Source organism: Drosophila virilis, chromosome 5 (genome assembly GCF_030788295.1).
Source record: "Drosophila virilis strain 15010-1051.87 chromosome 5, Dvir_AGI_RSII-ME, whole genome shotgun sequence".
Lineage (NCBI taxonomy): Eukaryota > Metazoa > Arthropoda > Insecta > Diptera > Drosophilidae > Drosophila > Drosophila virilis.
In genome coordinates this window covers 22,084,830-22,109,384 of record NC_091547.1, presented here as the reverse complement: position 1 = coordinate 22,109,384, position 24,555 = coordinate 22,084,830, and the positions used below count along the sequence as shown (strand labels likewise).

The window sequence follows — 24,555 nt, the reverse complement described above, 5'->3', positions numbered from 1 at the left end:
ATGGTGGTCAGTGCGTATGAAGTTTTGACTTTGACGTATTTAGTCATCTCTACAGCACAGCCAGTGACTAATTTGTACAAGTTTGCTCCTGCTTTTTGAATAGAACGGCCGTTCACGTGCAAATTGTAGCAGGGACGAATGCTAGAGTGTTGGTTTAAATCAGATAAATCAAAGATGAACTTCATTCTGTAAAAATTGGAAGCTCAGAGCTTAGATTTTGGTGGAATTTGTATCTAAATGTTACCTACTTAAGTATCGATACATCAGGGCACTGGTATTCGATAGTATCGACTCTTGGCATCATATATTCGATTTATTACATGCATGTTTGGCATTTCATTTAATTTAAGTAGCGCATTCGTTTCATTGCCTCTAAAAAAGATATGGAAAATTAGAACACTAAAGAGCTTCTTGTTTTAACGAATCCTCTGTCACAATCGTTAAAGTTTTAAGTCACTCATGCAACCAAATTTAAGGAGCCTTTTAGCATCACTTTCGTAAACGTTTTAAAACTCCGATGCAGGCATTTAATATATATAAAATCTCTGTCAATTCCTAAATGTTTTAAACACTCACGCAAGCAAACAATAAAAGGCTTTTTCTTTTACTATTGCTCCTTACGCCACATTCGTGAATGTTTAGCTGGCTTCTAATGAACCCAATTACTTACAGTATCAGTTAATGCACAAATGACCCCAAAAAGTCACTCATAGTAAGCATGTCCCAAGCAATTCGTAATTCCCTAAATGTCACATTTAGCCCTCCCTTTCGCTAACCTAGCTTTTCTGCTACATTTTAAAAAGAGCCTCGGGCTCATATCAAATCCCAAAATGCAGGCCCCCAAGCAATCACTTGCAAAAACTTTTCTCATGCTGCTTTTTCGCATGCTTTTCTCATGCCACTTGTCAGCGTTCAAAGATGCATGCGACATAAATTGGCGTTGCCACATCGCTTACGACTCTCTCTCACACACACACACACACACACAGCTGACAGTTGTTGCTGTGGCGGACATTGTGCAACTGTCATCGGCGCTTGTCAGCTCAACTAAGCATTTAATTTCGACGACAATTTTAGTGGCCGACAAGCCAAGAAACAAGAGCAGCCCTCGACACCCCACCCCAACCCGCTTTGCGGCTACTTTTCATGATTGTTATTGTTGCACAATATGCAAACTGTTTAACTGCTGACGTTGGGAAAATTGTAACTGTAACAAAAGACAACACAAGACTTGTCCCAAACACAATGCCAAATGGCCAGGAAATTGAATTAGCTGGGAAACTGCGAACGGCGACTGCAGAAAAAATAAAAAAATCAACGCTGTTAGCAGTCAAGTCAAGTCAGTTAGTGCTCTAAAAAACGAACTGTTAAATTTTTTAAAGGCTTTCATACAGCTTTTGAATACCCTGTAGGAATAAAAATGTGCAAAAAGAGGGTATTCAAACCATCAGTCTTGGCATAATCAGATCAAGTTTGGAAGAAATATGTAGATTAAAGATTATTGAGATATAAAAACATGCTATAAAGATTAGACTTAAATCTTTGCATTTTATAATATACACAGAAGTTATTCAATATATTATTATATTATAATATACGCAGATATCAAGTCCAGGGTATTTTGCTAAACCTTACATCAACTCTTCTATAAAATTATGTAAATGTCATAGTTTACATTTCAAGTATAGGATATCCTCTTGGTCGCAGCCCTTTAGCTTTCTACATTTATGCACTACGCAAATTAATTGCATGCACTGACAGAAGTACTAAAGAAAACTAAGAACTGCAACTCTGGTTCACCCTTTCCCCTGGTCACCTCTTGCTCACTGCTCCTCTTTACACTCTTTTGGCTAGCAACAAAAAACTTATTCAATTAAACTTTTACGCGCGACCTAATAGCACAAGCTTCTAATTTTGTCTGCTGCTCGTGCTGTTCGTGCTGCTTTCTGTTCCTGGATTCAACGCCGGGTTTCCCAGTGCCTGCCGCCTCCTCTTGTTGGTTGGGCTAAGACCAACCTTGGACGGACGTCCAACAGTGTGTGGCAGCATAAATTTTGTTTTAAATGGAATTTCATTAAAAAATAATATTTGCTGCGCAGCTTCATTTGCTGCAACAACCGCCCACATGCTGTGCAGGGGCGTGGCATGCCACTGTTGCAACAGTCTGTCGACATATGTGACATGGGTTTTAAATGCTGCCGCTGCTGCTTCTCCTCCTCTTCCTCCTCCTCCTTTCTCCCCCTGCCTTTTCCTACAACAGCTGTTGTCCTTTTGCCAGCTTTGCCTTCAGCTGCATGCAAATTAGTGCGTTATTATACTGCACTCTGGCAATCTGGCAACTCTGGCTGCCAGGCCCTGATATATGTTGCACTGTTGACTTCTGTCTGCTCTGCGTGTGCGGTGGAGATAGAGTATGCGGAAGGGACGGTGTGGTGCAAGTATTTAAACAAAACTATTTCCGGGAGAGACTGATTTATGTGGCACGCACACACACACACACACACACACAACTGAGCGTTGACTCTTGCTTCATTTGATTAAATTTGTTGACTGCAACAAAAAGGCTGTTGCCGCATGTTTAATTGCCTTACCAACATTCCGGACGAATCTCTTTCACAGCATCAAGTGCTCAGCTCAGCTTCCAGATGCTTTACGGCTTGCTCTAAAAATTTCTGCTTGCACAATTTTTCCATCAGTCTAAAATTGCACTTTTTCGCTCTTAACAAGCTAATTGAAAGGGGTACAGACAATGCACTGTCCTCTGCTCAAAGCCACTCAACTGGCCAAAAATTTCGAATTTTCGGAAAGCCTCTGCTGCTGCTTCATGTCCAAAAAGAACGCACTCCATTGTGATGCTATCAACTAGCAGCTGCTGTTGGCAATCAATATTTGCTTTCATTGTCTGAAATCTGATTGATAGCTTAACTAGCCGTAAAGGGCGAAGCTATGGCCAGTATCGGGAGTTTTAACTTAAATTAAATAATTTGATATAATTGTTCTTATAAAATCACAATATCACATGAATACTGCCTACCCTTTCGATAATAGATTATGAAGCCAAATTAGGCCCAAATTTATTAAGTACATTTAAAACAATTACACAAGCTGGTAGCCTTCTTACATTTAAAAAATTGACAACTTCTTGTTGGTTCAACGCTCAGACACTACTCAGACTCATGATTTAACATATGCTTAAGAGTATTCAGAAAGCACGTCTTGATGCTCGCTTTTCGACTCATAAGAAAACTCAAGTAAAATGTTCAGATTTCTAGCTCTTGTGCTTTGATCTGTGCATTGACCTAGACACAGAAAGGACAACCTCTTCATATATATATCAAACTATTTAAATTTCCTGAAAAGTGCTGTCAACTAGCTGCGTTTTATGTCTCGTTGCATGTTTTGTGCTCCTTTGCAGATGGCATGCCAGCAGTTTCTTTGGGATTACAATTTGGTAGCAACTGATTTGTCCTTTACAACGCAACCAAATGTCAATCCAATTCGTTTATTCTCGTTTTTAGCCACAATATTGTGCAATTTGTGAGCACTTTCAAGTGAAGTCCTTTCCCACTCGGAAGCCCAACCCCCCGGCTCAGCAAATGATATGCAACAGTTACTCTCGCCCCCTGATTTTGGATTTTGTGCAATTTCTTGTAAATTTAATTTCCTGTTTTACATTTTTGCCCATTCGCCTGCGACTACGTGAGCTGCTGCCATTCGAGAGAGAGAACGAGTGCGAAAGCGAGCGAGAGAAAGCATTCTAATTCTTCATCCCGCTCTATTTAGTAGCTATTTATCTCCTGCTCTGTCGCCAATTGTTGACATTTCATTGGCTGTCTATTTCTTTTTTCGGGGGCTTTACTTAGTATTCAGTTCTTGACATTCTCATTTGCATTTGCATTTGCACACTTTTGTCTTCACGATGATGATGTTGATGCTGATGATGATTTCTTCATTTCGTATGCAGCAGCATTAATTTCCTCATTCGTTCGAATTGCACAACGTTTGCCACATTTTGAACTAGTTTATTTTTTCTTCTGGCGGCTGCTGTCAATTTTACTGATACTCCCTGGTATAGGAACATTTTCCTTTGAATTTCGAATTTAATTAGTTTTTCATTCAGTTCGCATGATCCACAATGTTTCTAAATTGCCAATTAGTGCAAAGTTAAACTTGGTTATTTGATATATTTATATTTTGTGTAGAACTTCGCCAATTCGATATGCAAAATTGTGGGTATTTGTATTTTTGCCCAAGGAAATTACTCAGCACACAAAAACAACCCGCAAAGTGCTGCCGCTCACTGAAAGCCAACGAAATAATGTGCAAAAATGTTTTTTTTTTTCCTCTAAATGAGACGTGAATTTTATGTCTGCGTCCCTCTCAAGGCAAACTAATTGATTTTAAAATAAATAATGACTAATCACCACCTGCAAAACAGCAGCAGCAGCAGCGACCGAAATACAAAAAAATATGCAAGTCGTGCAGCTAGTTCTGCTAGTGTATTTTCGTATCAATTGACAGATACCCTGTAATAGTGGGTTATTTTATATATATCTAAGCGGGCATAGGGGCAAGTGCGGGACTGACCAGTCCATTCCAAGCTATGCGTTGATCAAATTTTATTTTATTATTATTATTTACTACCATATTATATTTAATTATTATATAGTTTTGTATATAATAGAGGAATAGAAAGTATTTGCTAGTCGTATATTGCCATTAATTCTGCTTACTTATATTTTGCTTCTCAATATTTCATTTCAATACACCTACGCGTTCCGCCGCCTTTGCCCAACCTTATATCCTGCCATCAATTTCGCTATGCCTTAAATGTCGACACGGGTTAACTAACCCCATCCCCCGCCCCCCTCCAGCCTGGCCCCATTCAACGTACCCCTTCGCCGAGCACCGAAAACGCGTTTCCTTTTCACCTTGTGCCCAATGTGCAGCATTTTACCCCGTTTCTCGCTCATCCGCACACAGCTTGATTAATTGAAATTTCACTCACTGTCAAGGTGTGTGTTTCTGTGGGTGTGTGTGTGTGTGTGAATATTGGGCGTACTGTGTGTTTGTGTGGAAGGCGTGGCCGCTGTGAACTATAGTGTTGGAGTTGCTCGACGTTGGGAAAACTGTTTGGAAATTAATTGAGTGCGCTAATTTTGGCAAAAGGGTTTTCTTAATTGATGACGTGCCCTCTCGCTCAACGAACTAGTTCCATGATTTGAAAAAGGAATTTTCAACTAATGAATTGTGTTTCGGGTTAAACACCTTCTACGGTGTGAACGATATAACCCTTGCGGATTAAAGCAATTGATTTTTAGTTTTAAATATTTAACGTATATTTTTATTAAATAGTGAATATATATGGTAACATGTCTGCATTTATTTAATAATATAATAATACTTTCTACTGATTTCCTAGTTATTTGTTAACTGATGTTTTTATGCTCGTCATTTTGTGCCACAATTGAAGGCCTGCCCGTTTTAGTTAGTTTTGAGTTTGTGGCGCATTAGCTTATTTATTTGGCCAAGCGCAATTTGCATTGAAAATTTGCAGCATTAATATATATATTTATATATATAAATATATATACACATATTTGTTTGCTTCCGAAATGATTTTCAAAATGTTTTCAGCAGCGATGCGTGGGCTGCTCGCAATAACATTTCAACTCTCTGTGAGGCTGCGGTAATTGCGTTTTAAGTGGCATTTGGCACAATGAATAATGCGCCAAAAACTGCCGGAATTTGCCGCAGACACAAAGCCATTTAAACGCCCCACCCCCCAATGGTCACGTCGGGGGATCTTCAGTAGATTTTTCAACAGGCCAACAGGTTGAGCCATTTGTGTGGCTAAAAATGTATTCAAATTGTTGTCTGAAATTCAGGCCAGGTGCTAAAAATTGGTAAGAAGTCCGCAGTTGTGTTCGTTTAACTAGCAAAAGTTACTCTACAATCGGCTCTAGGTAAATTGAGGCCGGGCTTTCCCGCATCGTTGTCAAGCACAACGAGTTATTATAAAATACGTAGGGTATATGCGCACTTAATACTAGATATCCCAACGCTAGCTCTTATAGACTCCGAGTTATGCTTAGTCTAAGCTTATGTGTTGTACCACACACAATAACATACTTATTCACGACTGAAAGATCTGTACTTACAGGGTATATCTACTACTACAACAAATGATAAAATATACACATTGAATAGTTGAGCTAGAAAAAGTAATGAACCAGAAATCTAAATTACACTTGCTGTTTTCTTGGCTAGAAGAGCCACAGTTAAGTAAACACATCGACGCCCAACTCACTCCCCTGCCCACATACACAAACACACACACACACACCCTAATGATATACCCATGAGTGTTTGCGCCCCCTCGCCGCCCTTCTCTGGCCACATGCCAGCGCTCAAGTGAAGCGTTACTCCTGCTGTTGCAGGATACGTACAGACAAAAAGCTGGCAGAAAACTTTGTTTGGCTTGTGCCAATATTCAAAAACTGATTTTCATATGTCTTTTAAGTTTATTTGCGCTCAAGCGTAACAGCCACGCCCCCAACCCTAATGCCCCACTGGAAAAAATCCCCAGCAGCCTGCTGTTAGGCTGCAGAGGCTCTCTTATCGTTTTCTGCACACGCATAAAAGTTGCTGCTGTCTGTTTCTTTAAACTTTTTTATTGGCAAGAATTTAATTCACCCTAAAAGATACACACACTAACTCAGGCACACTCACATGAAATAGATACTACGCAGAATTTAGCTGCTGTGCCTGTGCCAGAATGTTAATACCCTTGCAGAGTGTATTTTAATTCTGTCATGAAATGCGTAACAAGCCCATCGAATATATATATTCTTGATCAGCACCAGCTGTCGAGCCATGTTCGACTGTCTATCAAACTAGTCGTTAAAAAAAAATATTAATCGGCGGAATTGGAGAAATCTCATGAAAATATTTAAACAAACTTGACATGTGATACTTAGTTTTACTATGCTCATTTTATAGAATCGATTTATGAATATCATGTACAGCCACACCATATAACTCCTATTGTAAGAATAATTCAAAGAATAAGCTAAAACTGCAAGTCAAATGTCGAAAAAGAACATTACTTCTTCGGTGTGCTGTGGCTAACCCTGCTTGCTTGATATCCCTCTTGTATTCTTTTTCTTCACTTTTTGAAAAGCGATTTTGAATGCAAATTTTATTGGCACAAGAGCCTGGCGATAGGCAGACTCCTCGCTGTGGGACTTGTCTCCTGCAGGAGCTTCTTCATGCGCTGTGCATGCAGATTAAAATCAATTCAATTTGCTGCAAGCCAAGTAAAAGTGGTAATCATTATGCTCAGCTCTTTGTTTTTGCTCTTTTCTCTCGCTTCACATATTCTCTCTTTGCACTTTACATAATGAGATTTTAAGCAAGTGCGTTGGGTAGCTTCTCCTCTCCAAAGGGGGGGAGTACTTTGCCGGCGGAATACTTTGTGCTATTCGGAATGTTGGCCACAAATTTTCGCAGCAGCTTAGAAATTCGCATTCTTTTACATATGTTGGCAATTTTGCCTTTGAAAATGCCTTCAGATAGTCGAACCAAGGGTCACAGCTTTTATCATGAAAGTAAATTTACCGGAATTTGTGATAGAAACTTTATTCTAAATATTTTATTTTATTTTAAACGAATTTAAGTTCACAATATGGCAAGTAATTACATTTTGAACAACCTAATGTCAGAGTAGGCACGAGTAATGAAGCGAGAAGAGAAACAAGAAGGAAAAAAGCAAGAAGCGAAGCGAGACACAAAGCAAGAAGCGAAGCGTAAAGTGGCAAACACCAGCAACCACAGCGTGTATATGCTTTCTTACGCGAACACTCAAAAGCTGTCTAAAAAGAAGCGAAGCGAGAAGCGTTGTGCATAAACTAAGCACAGCAAACAGAGCCCCTTCTATAATTAAACATGAATAGATATAGATACATAGAAATATGTTTACAATAGGACCAAATGTAGTTACATTTTGTTTAGAAAATAAAAAAAGGATAAAAGAGAAGGATAAGTGACAGCAGCCACTCGCTCGAATCTCGAAATGCTTTTAATTATCAGAATGTTTGTCAGAACTTATCCTTTGTTTCATATTAATACTTGTTCTCCTTACTTTTAAGCTTCGTTCTGTATATCCTCTTAGGCATCTCTCACCTCAACCGTTTCTTTATTACTTCTCTGATCGTTTCCTTTGAAGTTTTTTTTTTATCTCTTATCATTTCATGCTTATGTCAATGCCTTTATCCAAGTTTTTCTCTTAACTCATCCCCTTGTTTCTCTCTTAGCGGCTGTCAACTTATCTGTTTTCATATTTGTCTAATAAATTTTGTCGTCACTTCTCCCGTAACTTCCTTTATATTTTGTTGCAATGCTCTCGCATTATATTGATCCGCTTTCTTTGTGTGCTCTTCAAATAGCTCTTTTAACACATTAAATGTTTTTCTGATCACTTCTATTCCACAATTATTCCCATCATATTTCCATTTGGTATCGATTGCTGCTTTCCTGGTTTGCCATTTACTCAAATTTGGTTTGCCTACTTACATGGCCGCAGCTAAAGTCAATTACATGCCCCAAAAATAGCGTGAAAATTGCAATCACTTTGCTTTTACCATTTTAGCGAACCCCCGCGCGCACACAAGACTCTCTGTTGTTGCAGCGTTGCAGGCAATCAACAAATTAAAATAAGGAAAAATGTTGCATCATTTCAATAAAATGAAATATAGCAAATTTCCAACTGCGGCTTATCGACTTTTGTTTCCCGCTGCCAGCCACTAAATGCTCCAGAGATTTCGGTTTAGTTCGCAATGCCAACATTTATTAAAATCGCTGACACATATGCCAGGCGGGGAAGTGGTGGGAAGTGGGCTGAGCTGTTGGTCTACTGCCGCTGACAAGGCGTGGCTGCTGCTGCAACTGACATACAAATATTTCATAAACATTGCGACGACAAGAACGACGCAATTAAATATGAAAACGCAGCAAAGGCTTTTTCCATACCCTAACTATGGGTGCTAGATACAAGTCAGCAGGGAGGTTTTACAGTCATGCAGTCTTATATGCTAGATCAGATTCTGTTTATGCTCATAGTTCAGTTATAATTATTTTAAAATAATACAATTATAATTGACGATCACGGCAATTAGAAATTTATCTATGAAACTATTTAATTCCATATGACATATGCAAATTTCAAAAAGTATGAAGTGTATTTAGTTTTCGGCAACCTGAAGCGGTAGCTAAGCTTCACCTTCTCGTTTCTCATTTAATAGCCCACAGGCGTAGCGCAGCAATAAATTTCCACCAACCCACAAAATATTGGACCCCTGACAGACGGTGGGGCGCCTTATGCACTTGGCCCAAAAGCAGCCGGAAGTTGGGCACATGCTGCAGCAGCTTGTGATAACGAGAAACATCATGTTTATCAAGCAGCAGCAGCTCTTGACTTGTGTTTGTTCGTTTGCGGGTGAAACTCAAATAAATGCGTCACTTTTGCTATGCTGCCTCTGGCCTGAGTGGCAGCGGCTAATTAAAATCTCAAAAGAGCTGCGAACAGCAAGCGGCATGGCGTATACGTAATTAGTCAGTTGCTGTCTCTTTCTTTAAACACATGCTACTTCCTCTTTATTCTTTCATTTTTTGCATATTTTTTTTTCAACTCTCTACAGACATAAATCACGCATACGCCGCGTTTTTCGCGCCACATTCATTGATTTATGTGCGCCCAGATATTTGTGCTGCAATTTTTAAGTAACTTTTATTATGACAAACGTGGCTTTTGCCTACGTGGCATGTGTTCAGGGCGCCAGCTTATATATATATTTTTTTTTTTATGTCTTGCCCAACCTTGTGTCTTGGCTGAAGCTGCGTTTTTGGGCACATTCGCTGTACATTTGATAAATGGCCCGCTATAAAATGGCCACTTAATGGAGCCTGGACTGCGATAAAAGCCTAGCAGAGATTTCTAGAGATAGACAGCAGACAGTCGTCGATAAATTGATATAAAACAAGGGAAAAGTAAAAGAATAATTATTTTGAATATCATTTGCTCCAAAATCTTGATATGTACACATATTTGTTGGATTATCTTTATGGATCGAAGCAAAGGAAGTTGCAAGAATTAATGGATGAGTTCAAATTTATTGAGAATATCAATATTTTTCTTATTACATTTTCATTTTATGGACGTTACATACTGTTGATTCTCTTATATTATTACCTTCTTTTATAATTGTTTAACATATTAAAAATTGAAGAGCACGTCGTTTAGTTTCTCCTCCTACTCAACCGGTTAGTTTTTTCATGATGTCCACTTGTGTTGCTGTTCGTTTCCTTGACTTTGAGGATTTCCTCTTATGCTGCTTTCCAGACCGGATAATTGCTTCTTTTTTTACTGGCTTTTTGGAGTGTATTGTTCTTGGCCTATGCTCCATAACAGATATATCTTCATCTGGCCTATAATCATAACGGTAGCATTTTAGTTCCTCATTTTCAATTAGGCAGAGATAGCTTGAATGTCCATCATATCCATCTCCTCCTTCGTGTCCTCCTCCACCTGATCCTCCAGCACCTCCAACACCTTCTCCTTCGCCACCTCCTCCATCATCACCTCCTCCTCCACCACCTCCTCCTTCTCCGCCACCTCCTACTTCTCCTCCGCCACCTTCCCCTTCTCCTCCACCACCTCCTCCTTCTCCTCCACCACCTCCTCCTTCTCCTCCACCACCTCCTCCTTCTCCTCCACCACCTCCTCCTTCCGCTCCGCCACCTCCTCCTTCTGCTCCGCCACCTACTCCTCCGCCACCCCCTCCTCCTCCTCCTCCTCCGCCACCCCCTCCTCCTTCGCCACCTCCTCCTCCGCCACCTCCTCCTCCGCCACCTCCTCCTCCTCCACCTCCTCCTCCTCCACCTCCTCCTCCTCCTCCTCCTCCGTCACCTCCTCCGCCACCTCCTCCTCCGCCACCTCCTCCTGCTCCGGCACCTCCTCCTCCACCACCATCACCTCCCCCATCACCATCACCTCCCCCACCACCCTCACCCCCGGGACCACCACCGGGTGCACCTCCTGGTTTGCCTGCAGGTGCACCGCCTGGTTTGCCTGCAGGTGCACCGCCTGGTTTGCCTGCAGGTGCACCACCTGGCTTGCCTCCAGGTGCACCGCCTGGTTTGCCTCCAGGTGCACCGCCTGGTTTGCCTGCGGGTGCACCGCCTGGTTTTCCTGCAGGTACACCGCCTCCGGGTTCGCCTGCGGGTGCATCGCCTCCGGGTGTACCTCCTGGGTTTCCTCCTGGTTTGCCTCCAGGTGCATCGCCTCCGGGTGCACCTCCTGGTTTGCCTCCAGGTGCATCGCCTCCGGGTGTATCTACTGGTTCGCCTGCGGGTGCACCTCCTGGTTCGCCTGCGGGTGCATCTCCTGGTTTGCCTGCAGGTGCACCTCCTGGTTTGCCTGCAGGTGCACCTCCTGGTTCACCTGCGGGTGCATCTCCTGGTTTGCCTCCAGGTGCACCGCCTGCGGGTGCATCTCCTGGTTTGCCTCCAGGTGCACCGCCTGCGGGTGCATCTCCTGGTTCGCCTGAGGGTGTACCTTCTGGTTCACCTCCGGGCGCACCTCCTGGTTTGCCGGCAGGTACACCTCCGGGTGCACCTCCTGCGGGTGCATCTCCTGGTTTTCCTGCGGGTGCACCTCCTGGTTTGCCAGAAGGAGCTCCTTCGGGTGCACTTCCTGGAGCGCCTTCGGGTGCACTTCCTGGAGCGCCTTCGGGTGCATTTCCTGGAGCGCCTTCGGGTGTACTTCCTGGAGCGCATTCGGTTGCACTTCCTGGGCCTCCGGGTGCACCTCCATGACCTCCGCTGGCATTGTCGACTCCATCTGGAGTGTTAACGTCACACCAAATTACTGCGTTCCAAAGCATTTCTCTGATGGACATGCCATCCAGCAGCCCCTTTACTATCACCGCACTGATATCGATAGCCAGTTGGGTGTTGATGGGTTTTCCTTCGTTAAACTGTTCTACTTGCGCAAGGACTATTTTTGTGGCAGCAAGGGCAGCCGTTTGCAAGAGGTCATCTTTATCGGCTCGCACCACGCAATGCTCCATCGCCTGCCTTTGCTTGGCCGCAACAAAATATGTAGTGCCGCCCCAGAAAAAAAAGAGGAGCAGCAACAGACGCTATACGGCAAAAGTTGGGATGTAAATTTCAGTGCGACGATGCATACAAACCGTAAAACAATTTACCATTCTTTGTGGTGACTTTTTAAAAATACTTCTTAGATTATCGTGATCTTCCTGCTGAAACTGTGTTTAAGTATAGAATGAAATCAAAATATGTCGTTCATAGGGCCCTAAAGCCAATTTTTCAAGCCTATTTAGCTGCAATTTTATATGGTTTATATGGTATATGATATGGTATAACATATTAGAAATCCCTTATGATATAATAGAAGCTGTTTTCAATATTAGGTATACGACATTTGCTAGTCTTATCTTATTGTATTGTTGCTGCGAGTTAAGAGATTTCTCTTTATTTTTTGCTGATTTCTTTTTCATAGGGTATTTTGTGTTTTCGGTTACCTCACATCGCAACGTTTTGCTGCTGAGCAAACTAAATATAATTCACTGACATTGACCTTACTGCCACATCGCAATGTGTAAAGGCAAATTGTTTTGCTAACGCCCCCTGGCGGCGTGGAAAACTAAAAGAAATAAATGAAAATGCAATTAATGAAAAACAGTTTTGTTGGTCTCTGTGTTGTTCAGATCGCATCGAATCGAATTGTATTGGAATTGTTTCTGGCCTGGTCTACATCATAAATATAATCTTTAGCAGTGAAAAAGCAATTTTCAATTTCGAAATGCTCGCGGTCGTAGCCCGTGTTTATAAATTGAATATATGATTCGCTGTTGTTGATCGTTTTTGCTATAATATTTTATACCCTCTAGCGAAGTGACGCTGACCTCAGGCAACTCAGCAGCGGCTACAGCAGCTAGAGCAAGGATTTTGATAGGTAAATTGTGTTCATCATAAGCAGCTGAAATTTAATAAGAATATAAGGTGTTGCCTTATAAAAGAAAAAGAAAAGACAGAACTAAAACGTTTTATATTAATAGGCGGCTACGTGGTATCTGCTAGTCGTGTTTGCATTTTATCTTCACCCATTTCAATGAAATTGTTCACACAAATAAAATTGGCAAATTATGCAAGGGGCTACGTACGTCTGTCTGTTCGTTTGTTTATTTGTCCATTTGTTTACTTGCGGCAAAGCAAATATGCAGACACTTAAATCGCAATGATGTATGCTAAGTTTTTCTATATATACTCAAGTATACATAATATAGATATATATATACATACCTATATATATATATATATATATATATATATAGCTAGACATATTTGTATTTGTTGATGACATTTGAAATGCAGCTCTTGGCAATATTTTCAAGCATTTTCACATGTCACCAAAATATTTATGCATTTTCCCTTGCTGTTTTTGCAATTAATGTATTAATTTCAACTGACAGCAAGTTGATTGCTAAATATTTATGCACACATTTATATACGCAACTGATTCGATAAAATATTTAAATCTATTTTGTGAGATTTCTACAGACTCGACTGTGGGATGGGACTTGAGGGATGGTTACATAAAAAGCTGTGAGAATTTTAAAATAAATTATCTTAACATATTTGATTTATTAACGGAGAGTCAATCAAATCTGGTAAACTCAAATTAATGCAGTCAAGGGAAATTTATTTAAACCTTTTTTAGTTTTGAAGGGAATTACTAAAAAAAATAATTAAATATAAGAATACGTTTGCCTCAGCAGAAGTTGCTCGCCCCGTTGGTGCATATACTTTTAATTTGTTTCCATTTTCAATTAGAACTGCGGCCGTTTTTCCTTTTCCTTGACAACGTTCGCCTCAAGCTGAGATTACGTAAGAGATTTATACGGGTTGCTGGTGTGTTGGTTGAGGGGGGATGCTCAGCAACAATTTCCTGGCAGAGATTTTCACTTTTTTCCGGTGATATGTGACAGTTATGAAGGGGGGGGAGAGAGGTGCTTGTGGCGTCGGATGAGGGGGGAGCTGCCTAGCCAAAGGCCAGTTCAGGCTTAAGCTCGGCACGGCAAAAAGTGTGTGAAAGTTGGCAAGAGTTTGTCATGCAATTAGAGCAACATGCGACCAAAAGTGGATGACGACCAACGACGACGACAGCTCTGGGAAACTCGCGATTGCTAAAATGCGTTTTCCGCAACTTGAAAATCAAGTTTTCCAGTCTGGCTGCTGCTGCTGCTGTTGCGAATAAAGCAACAATCAGCCAGGCAAAAGTGGTTTTCGCCAATTGAACATTTTTTTAGATCTTGTTGTTGTTATTGCAGCGAACGAAATCGAAATCAATTTTGGTATGTGCGCTGCCATAGAGCCATTGAACCACGCTCATCAAAGCCAATGTCCACAACCCAAAACCCGAAGCCCCTTAAGCCACTCCCAGTACCCCCACTCATACATACACAAAGCCATCGTCTTATGTAACCAGCATAGCAACGAGGGGCGCTTTATGACTTTTATTTGTTTATTTTCGCAGCAGCTCAAATCGAAATATGCGTAAGAGTTGCCATAGAGATGGGGGCAAAAAAACATTGTTGCAGCGAAAGTTGCCCTAGCGCACACATAGAGGGAGAAGGAGAGAGAGGATATGTCGCTGTGGCCATCGTCATGATGCTGATAGTCAGCTCTTGGCCATAAATGTTGCTGGTTGCCATAAAAAACGTAGCAAATGCCAATCGCACATTGTCTTGGCCAACACTGCACAAGTGTTCGAGAAGGAAGTGAAGTAAATGCCAAAAACAGTGTTGGATAAAATTCAAAGATATTCAAGCTGAGCAAATGTGCAAATAACATTTTATATGAAGCTTTGTAAGCGATTAAGTTTTGAAAGATGAAGAGAAAAACGCTTAGAAAAGTTCACACAATTTTCTTGAAAATTTAAGAATCAAGAGCTTAAACTAAATTACGTAAATGCTAGAGAGAGCACTGAAAGGGTGAAGAAAAGGGAACATCCATTCAAAAATTAATTTTTTTAAATTAATTTATGGAAAGAAGCTTGATTAAAGAGATGGTAGCTGCTAGGTATACTTTGTGAAAACATATTTTGACTTTAATTTATTTTAATGCATCCAAAGAAGGAAGCTATTCAAATGAAGAACATCCTCTGGATCTACTTTGTAGGGATATTTGTCGACAAAACGAAATTTAAACATTGCATATATTTATGCACGAGCACCCCTTCCGGGGGTAGTCTAGAACACTCAGGCTATTATATATCTGCTGATTTCTCAACCTTGACCATTGTTAGACCTAGAAATACATATAATTGAAATAGACAAAGGCATTTTTAAAATACCAGACGTACAAATTACAGCAGAAGAAAATAAATTTAAACTAATTAAATTTAAGCACTTCGTCTAGAATGTTGAGGCTGTATTATGTCTCAGTTTGTGGGCTGTCTGTGTACGTGTGTGTGTGTGTGTGTGTGTGTGTGTGAACCATAAATATGCCAAAATAACAATAGTCCATTCCTGTTGTAGTATCGCGCCCCCTGCACAACCAGCACCCTGCTCTATACTGACAGGCAAATCTAATAAGCATAATGAATGAAGCAGCCGAGAGGCAACCAGCTGAGTTTCTGTTTTCGCTCAACGTGTTGAACTTGTGCTGTCACCTGTAAAGGCAATGACAACGCAGACCCCCACAAACCCCCACCAACCTTCCCCCACGCCCTCATTGTTAGTCAATGAGTGTGGCCATGTGGCAAATACATATCTTGAAATTCACACCGCACTTTTGTCTGCTGCGAAATACTTTGCCTGTGTGTCTATTTAATTAATTTCTATATTAGATACACTTCATTAAAAATGTTTCAGATATGTTTTTGACCATTGTTATATATTTCTTCTATTGTTGCATTTCGTTTCCTTTTGTTTATTTTCATGTTAGCTCGAGGAATTCGTTGATTGAGCGGCACAAATGTGTGACACCAAAAGAAAAAACTACTTGTATCTTGTGTATCTATAAGATACATGCATGCCACTCGCTGTTGAGGCTCAATGCCTGCTTAATGGCTTGTAAGTGATCTATGGGCTTGGTTTTCGAGGGGGCGGTGAGGGGAAAGCGTTAACCAAACCGATTACATAATTCATCATCAAATTCCCCAAAACAAGTGACACTTGCACCGTTGGCCTCCTTGAAAAAGGCTTCAGCTCGTCGCCTCTTGTCAGCTAGAGCTGCCCCTCCCCCTCTGCTCCTCCCCCGTGCTATGCCAGCAATTAACGCACTTTGAGCTACATAAACTGGGTCAAGTATGTCGCTGCCAACAGGAGGCGCTGCGGTGGGCTGACTGAAGTTTTTGAAGTGCTTGGCACTTCGTAGTCGTCTAATGAAATGCATTTCAGTTCTCATTAGGCGGGCCATTTTGTGATTTAAACATGAAAGGTACAACACTTGGCAAAGGCTTTGTGTATGTATGTAAAAAGGTACAGTTATGTAAAAGTCTGGCTAGACCATTAATGGGTCGCAAATGTTACGCATTGATAGCCTAAATTCTAATATGCTAAGGTCACACCAAACTTTGACAGACTTTTTTCATTTCCAACAAGTTGGCAACGCTTTTCTGTTTTTAGATTTTTTATTTTCATCAAAACCGTTCTTCTTAAATTCATTCGAATTTTAATTCCCAAATTCATAAATTGTTCAATGTAAATCAAGTCGGCAGCCGTGCTCTAATCCTTGACTCTTACCTAGACCTAAGTACACAATCCCTTAATCTCAGCATACGTTTCTTTATTATGCGTGATGGCAACACTTGCACACACACATAATCTGCGAGTCATTATAGAACGTGCAGGCAACACTGGCACACGCAAAGTGAAAGCAATTTTCTCGCATAAAGTAAAATAACCTGCTGTTAAAGTGCTTTTCTTTTGTGTTCTCTAACAGCTTTACGCACACCTTTGACCTGTACGAACCCCGAGCTGTGCATCCTTCTGCTCTTGCTATATTTATACATTTGCCTAAACCCAGTCTGTGTTAATTTTGCATACAATTAGAAAGGTATTTTTTTTTATATTTTTCTGTTTTATTTTGCTCATAGAACTTGTAATGCGCTGGCACTTAATGCAATTTTGATGTTTTTGCGTCACCTGCTGTTGATTTTCAACAAAAAAAATAAAAATTAAAATAAAACTTTGCATTTGCAATTGTGGTTAAAGTTTCCTGCGTTGCTTTTGTTGGTGTTCGTTTTTTATGCCTTTGGCCATTGCAAATTTTCCTGCAGCATTTTACAAATGCGTTGGCTACCATCCCTTTCCCTGCCTCCTTCTCTCTCACTCTCTCGCTCTCTAGCATTTTTGGCGCTTGCCACAATGCCCACGTTCCACACTCATACACATACGCACATGTCGAGTCATTCTCTCTGTGCACTGTTCCATGCCATGGACCTTTAAAAGGGGCGGCAAGACGCATCTGTTGGGCATGGTTAAAGCTTTTTGGCAGCAGCAACAACCTCCTGCAACTTTGCTTTGTCATGTGCAATATTTCGTTCTTGACTGCCAACCGCTCTGGCAAAGTGTCTTTTTGTTTAAGCAACTCGATCCCGAACTCGCAACTCGACGTGAGCCATAGAAAACTCTTAAAATGGGCAAAAGCATTTAAGCAAAAAGCATTCAAAATTAGTTCCAAAGGAAGTTGGCTGCACAAAAAAAAACGAGAAGTAGTTCCTTTTTGATGTGCATATTATACTTAATAGTTTCTAAATTCACGCAAAAAGGCAATTTCAAAGTTTCAAGTAAAAACAGCTAAATTTTCGGTGAAAACATATGCTCTGCGCTCAAAAGATCTTCATTAAGTAGACAGAAATATATTTAGAACGATTTTTGTAAAATATTTATTTCTTTAAAGAAACAATAAGAATTGTTTCTCTAATGTAATTAAATTTATAAATAAAAAAGCTTTGCTTTGAAGTAAAGTTGAACGAGCTAAAAGCAGTACACACCGATATTTTTCAGTGTGTATCTGGTGTAAGAATTCAAAACTTGTCAAAAACTATCATAAAAATATAAATTCGTTGGCTGATCTGAACTATTTTTCTGATAAATAACAAAACCAGCATGGTAACACTGTTTTCATATAATATCATGGAGCAGTGTAACCGTTAGAAGCTTACATTGACAGTATTTTTAATATACCAACAGTAATTAAGAGCACACGACCTTCGATTATCGATTAGCCAAAAGGAAAATAAACAAATATCATCTGTATCCGATAATGCGATAACAATAGCAGGCCTTGCCACATTTTTGGTACATCGAGAAATGGACGAGAGAACTGAATCATAAATTCCTGAATGGTAACCGAGCAGGCTGTGAAAATTTTGGAAACCTATAGAACATAGCCAGTGTCAATTCATTCGTCAGTGGGACGGCTTACTGAATAGAGTTCCTTCAAGTCATCTCGGCAATACAAAAATAAAAAATAAATTAAAGAACAAAAGAAACAAACAAATAATAAGTAAACTTAAATCTAAGAAAATTTCTATCAACTTATCTACTGTCTGTCTCTCGTGCTTCTGTGTACATGTGCGCGCGTGTTGCTCGGTTTCTCCCGCTTATCGCAAATCTTTCAATTTGGCAATCGACAAGTGAATAATTTTCCGCAAGAGTGTGTGTGTGTGTTTAGGAAGTAAAGAAAACTGCGCGTGTGTGTGTGTGTGTGTGTGCGCGCGCTGAAGAGCTGCTGTCTGGTTGTCAATTGTAACCTTTAACCATTTATTGTTACGTAATGGATAACTTGAAGGCAAACACAACGGGCGCGTATTTGTGGCATCCGCCGCAGCAGCAGCAGCCGCAGTCGCCGTTGATGCAACAATCATCGGTGCCGCCGCCGCCGCAACAGCCGCCGCCGCCGTTGCTAAGCGGCCTGCCACAGCCCGTCCGGCGATTTGCCAGTAACAAGAATAATTATAATTATATGCAAAGTCAGGCACAAGCGGCCGCTGGCCTCATGATGGGCGCCAGTAATCCGGGCGGTCAGTTAATGGGTCTCGGTTCGCCCAATCCCAATGGCTATCGCAAGCGCCAGCCGATGAACACGGCTTATAGCCCGGGCGGTTTTCAACATAATGGTAAGGAAGTTGCCATCTTAGTATTTTTTCATATCTGAAAGTTTGTAAACGATGATGCTGCAGAAAAAGTAAATTAAAAACTGTTGAACAAATGTCAAACATAACAGAGTTGTCACACTGGGCACTTGCAGTGTTAACAACTGCAAAAAGTGCGCGTGAACAGTGTTGTAAAGCATCTTTCTTTTATTTAAATTTAAAATTCCCTGTCTGTGCGCCCAATTTACAACATTTGTCGCTAAACACATTGAATAGCTATTCAAATTGAATTCTTGTACTTACTACTCACTCACTGTTTGAATGGTGTCTTCCTTTACTATATATAAATATATATATATATAAACCATATCTTATCAAATTTCAAACTCTTGAACAAAATGACTAAACGATATTTTCTTTCTTTCCACTTCTCTTTTCTCATTACAGGTAAGTCGCTGTTTTCTATACCCGAAAATGTTGTTGTGCTTGAGAGCCGTAAGTACATTTCAAAACTAAACCACAATTTTATAACATTGCACCTATATACATTATATATATATATATATATATACATATATACATACATCCCACACTGTATACGCAATATACTTAAAACACACCAAATGCCAGAAGACGTATGTGAAGTTCCATTTTTTGCCAATTAATTACTTAGCTCCAATAGAGAAAAATATTCAAAAAAAAAAAGATCAAAAGCCTGCCAGCATACAAAATGATTGCATTGTTGCATTTTGTGGAAAACTTTTCTGCTCAATTTATGAATTTTCATTGCAATGCAATTTTAAGTAATCTTTTGTTTGTCTTGTCTAGAATTTTCAATTTCAGCTTCGACGTTTCTTGACTTTTATAAAATTTCTATATAACGTTCATGACGCCATCAATTTTTATTTTTAAAATTTTCTTTTTGTCCGTTTTGCCTGTTGCAATTTGCATAATATTCAATGCACACACAATTTTCATAGGGGGAAAAATTCAAATGGACAAACATCATGTGGTAGAGTATCGATTAGTTGGGGTGAGATAATGGACGTGCCTGGGTAATAGAATTTTAGCTTTATGGACATATTACCTTTTATTTGCATTGCGAATATTCCATTTGTTATGGGGCTGGGAGATATATACATATTCATATATAATTATTATAATATACATATTAATATATAATTATTATAAAAGTGAGCTCCATTTTTGTTCTTAATTTATAAATCGGAATCAATTCAAAGTCTTGGAAGCTAGGCGTACTTCATTTTATATTCCAATAAAAAAACCCGAGGAAAATATTCCGAAATGAATATTATATGTATGCTTTAAGTTAAACAAAATGACTTGTATTCCATTTAATAATAATCCATGATGGAGAATTCCCCCAGACATATTTTGCTCAACTAACAAATAGCCACAATTTTCTTAATAGGCCGCAACAAAATTTTACGCCCAACTCGTCAGAGTATGTCATAAAAATATGAAATGGCCATTTAAATAATAACACGAGCACACGCACACACACACACACACACACACACACACACACACACACACACACACACACACACACACACGCGCGCAGGCACAACCAACGCACACACACTCAGACTCACGCACGTTGCCAACATATTTGCACCATAATTAAAATAAATGTTTTCAATGCTCAATAATTGCCAAATAAATTAATTTTAATTGCAAGACTGAGAAAATGCCGCTAAAAATAAATAGCTAAAATCTTGCGCTTGCTCTGCCGTTCGATTTGCCCTCTCACTATCTCTGTCTCGCTCTGCCACACTTGTGTTTATTTTAGGACAGCATTTTTTGTTCCGATTTTAGCTGGCCAATACGATGGCTTGGCCACGCCTCCAAGCCAAATGTCGCAGGTGGCAAGATGGCAAAAAAAAAATATTAGATACATGTGATATATACACATATACAATCTATATATCTATAAAAGAAGGAAACACTTAAAAATACATAAAAATACCAATGGGCCATATCTGTGGGCGTTCGAGGGGAATGTTAATATTTTGGCATATTTATGACTGTGCCACCGTGTGAAGATTTCTCTCGTCAGTCGTTGATGGCTTTTCCGAAAAGGGATCAACATCAAAACCACTCGCAAGATTTATGCGTGTGTTCATTAAAAGCAGCAGCAGCAGACGCTGTCGTCAACCCTGACCCAAGCGACACCCGCTCCGCCCCCAATCCCCTCTCCCCCTGGTTCATCTTTCTGGTGCCCCTGTCACATACATGTAAATTAAATGCGCGACTTTATTTGCTTTTCGGCATTCGGTCGCCCAGGCTTGTGTGTTGGGCCTTATCAGTGGCAAAGAGAGCCAAAAAGCCAAAGTTGAATTGTGTTTGTTTATCTTGCGCCCGCTCGTCTGTACGCAGCTGTTGACCCAGCACAAAAAATATACCATACATATATATATTTGTTCATATTATTTTTTTGCGCCCAACTTTGCTTAATTTCATACGTAGGTGTGAAGTTGTTTGCCGTTAGTTCTCTAGCGACCGCCCCGCCCACTCTTCAACCGCTCACTCGAATCTGCCTCTATTTGCCTTCTGGCTTGTTTTGTGGCTTACTTTTGCTGATTGGCAGCGTATGTCCACTTTTTTTCTGGTTCGTTCTTTTCCCCAATTATGTTTTTCCTGTACATATTAATTTTTTTCACCCCTGCTATTCATATTTGCTTACGTAATGCAATAGTTATTTCATTAAGAGGCGCAGCTGAAATTAATTGAATTAACTTTGGAGTGGGCGAGCTTTTCTTTGTATAAATAAATTCTTGAAAACCCTTTGAGTGTATTGCTTTTTAGTTAATTAGTGTATAAACCAAGCGCTTCCTCCACATCTGAAATAATTTATAGGACAACTGGATTTCCTAAATATGTACATATGTCTACCCGTTCTATTATGCTTTACATTTGTACCTCTACAAATTCCTAAATTTATATCCACAATTCCTAGATTGGATTTAACCTCTACTCCAATGTCCATTCGTACACGCTTCTCGCAAAACTTAAACCCAAAAAAGTACAATTCCACGCAGTTGGGAACCTGTCGCTCGTAAATCATTTGCTATCCAGCAAAAACTCTCACCATAAATTAATTCATAGTGAAATACCAAAAGCAACAATAACAAGCAAACAACCACAACAGAAACAACATCCAACAAATTTGGATAACCGCAGTTATATAGAAAAAGGGAACCCAAAGCATATATATATATAAAATACAGATATAAATTGTGTCGCTTGAATTTTATGGTAATTCAATAAAATTGAAAATGACAAATTGTGTCATGTTGCGGTCATTTCAATGCGCCTGGAGCAACCACTAACCAAATTGGAGAGAAATGGGCTCTGGTAATGCAAGTGGACAGGCCCATAATTAAATCCATGTTGATAAAACAATAAAAGTTGGCAATGCGTAATGGCTTTAAAGTTGTGAGCCTCTGTCTCTCTCTTTTCTCCCCTCTGTGTCCCACATCAATCAATCAATCAAAATGCGATCAATCAAAGTGTTGTCAACAAGCAGCAGCAGGAGCTCACGCATCCCACTGATGATGTTGCTGCTGCCGACGCCGCTGCCCGTCGCTAGATGGCGTGTCGAACAAGAAGAATGTCGCGCTGTCATCGCCTGACCAACTTTTCGACTCACCCGCGCCGCGCCTTGCCACCCCTCATTGCCGTAACACTAACGAGCCCTAATGGGCAATAACCTCCGTGCCTCGATCCCCGCGTTAGAAAGAAACTATTGAACCAAAAATATTGTTCCAAGTGACTTACAAGGCGTGGGGGAAGGGAAGGGGGCGCAACTGAAGCGGGGGGCAGCACGCAATATGGCGTCGATTATCTTAAATTAAATGCACGTGATTGATGACTGCTGCAACCGGACCGTACAACAGATAATATCATATCTAATACTACGCTTACTTTAAACTTCCCCCAAGTATTTGGCGAAAATAACTCAATGTGAGCAATTCATCAGCGTCAAGTGGGGCATTAGGAAGACAGAAAGTACATTTAAAGTTTGGGCTTTCGATTTAATTATTGAAAATTTTAAATTGCTGTATTGAGCAAATTTAAAAACCAAATAGGAAAGATTAGATTGCCAAATATATATGGCTCACGTCTTTAGCTGGGCTCTTCGCAGAAATCGTTCCCTTACAGAAATTTCTGTCTGAACTTCACATTATCTCCTTCATTTTCAGTAGGTAAATCATTTTGGAAACATATAAATTTAAAAACATTTTGCCGTTCCTTTCTTTCCCGCCTCTCTCCTTCGATTAATTAAGTCATTTTCCTTCTCGCACTCCATCGCCCCCGCTCGCTCGATATTGCTACATCAATATCTCATCTTCCACTTCATTTACATACAAATTGTTGCCTAAATGTTGCGCATAATCAACAATTTGCACAGCATCTACTCCCCCTGCTACTTCCCCCTGATTTCAACCTGTGCATAGCTCGAAAGTAATTGACCACATGTACCCACTATGCAGCAGCTACTCCACCTGCCCCAGCCCTCAACCTCATCCCTACGCCTCTCTGCCTAGCTGTTGCTGCGGCTGCCGCTAAGTGTTGCTGATGATTTTCCTTAATGTTCCATTTCATAATTTCATGAGGCAAGATACAAGGCACGCGCCCCCCGCATCTACCAGTCTTGTGGTCACATTTGCTTAATTTATGCCAACAGCGGCTGCTGTGGCATCTCTTTTTCCTCTTCTTGCTCACTTTGCTACTTCTAATAATTTGTAATTAATTTTCACAGCTGGCCTGAACGGCAAAAAGTGAACTAGATTTTGTTTAAGCAACAATTTGCTTTCTCCCATCTGCTTTTTTTCGAGGCAATTAATTTTGCATTTAACTAATGCGTTTGACATTTTACAAAAGTTGCCACTTGCAACGCGCTGGCGGCTGCCACAGCCACTGCTGCAGCCAGCGCCAGTTCACAAATTACAATATCAAAATTGTCCATCAATTTCTCCCTCTGGTTTTTGTAGCCAGAGCGCATGCTAATGCCAAAAGGCATTATCGATTTTCGCTTTTACATCTGCCCACTTATCAGGCTACGAAAAAAATCTGAAAAAACGGCAACTTAATCAAATCGAACCGAGGACCCAACTAAACAACCAAAACGAATTGTCGCCGTTGCTGCGCAATTTGTTTAATAAATAAAACAATATTTGCCTACAGTATGCACTCGTTAAGTTCAATAGATTGTGCATTATAAGGCAGCTTTCAACAAAACCAGAACAGCTTGTGAATTACAAGCATAAGCAAGATTTTAGTTTTTTGCAGCTTAGACATGCCAATTCTATATTATATTAAATATTAAAAATTTAGTCGGTTTT

General features: G+C 40.2%; 2 protein-coding genes across 23 annotated transcripts in view; one reads left to right on the top strand and one right to left on the bottom strand.

Annotated features, from left to right (window-relative positions):
* sm (heterogeneous nuclear ribonucleoprotein L) overlaps nt 1-24,555 on the top strand; it is a 198,271-nt gene that overhangs the window by 153,212 nt on the left and 20,504 nt on the right. For 9 of the 22 annotated variants that reach the window (XM_070210333.1, XM_070210345.1, XM_070210340.1 and 6 more), the window contains one exon: nt 19,634-19,681. The exons of 11 other annotated variants lie outside the window; for them this stretch is intronic. In XM_070210333.1, coding sequence (XP_070066434.1) covers nt 19,634-19,681 — 48 coding nt within the window. Of the gene's footprint in view, nt 1-18,489; nt 19,211-19,633; nt 19,682-24,555 lie in introns of those variants that run through there. 2 more of the 22 variants (XM_015174207.3, XM_015174199.3) reach the window with 2 other exon arrangements.
* Nucleotides 10,314-12,343, bottom strand: LOC138911425 (uncharacterized). The gene is made up of 2 exons (XM_070210527.1): nt 12,267-12,343; nt 10,314-12,200 (listed from the first exon to the last, which is right to left on the bottom strand). The coding sequence occupies exons 1-2, from the start codon at nt 12,267-12,269 to the stop codon at nt 10,314-10,316; spliced, it is 1,890 nt and encodes a 629-aa protein (XP_070066628.1). The 5' UTR covers nt 12,270-12,343.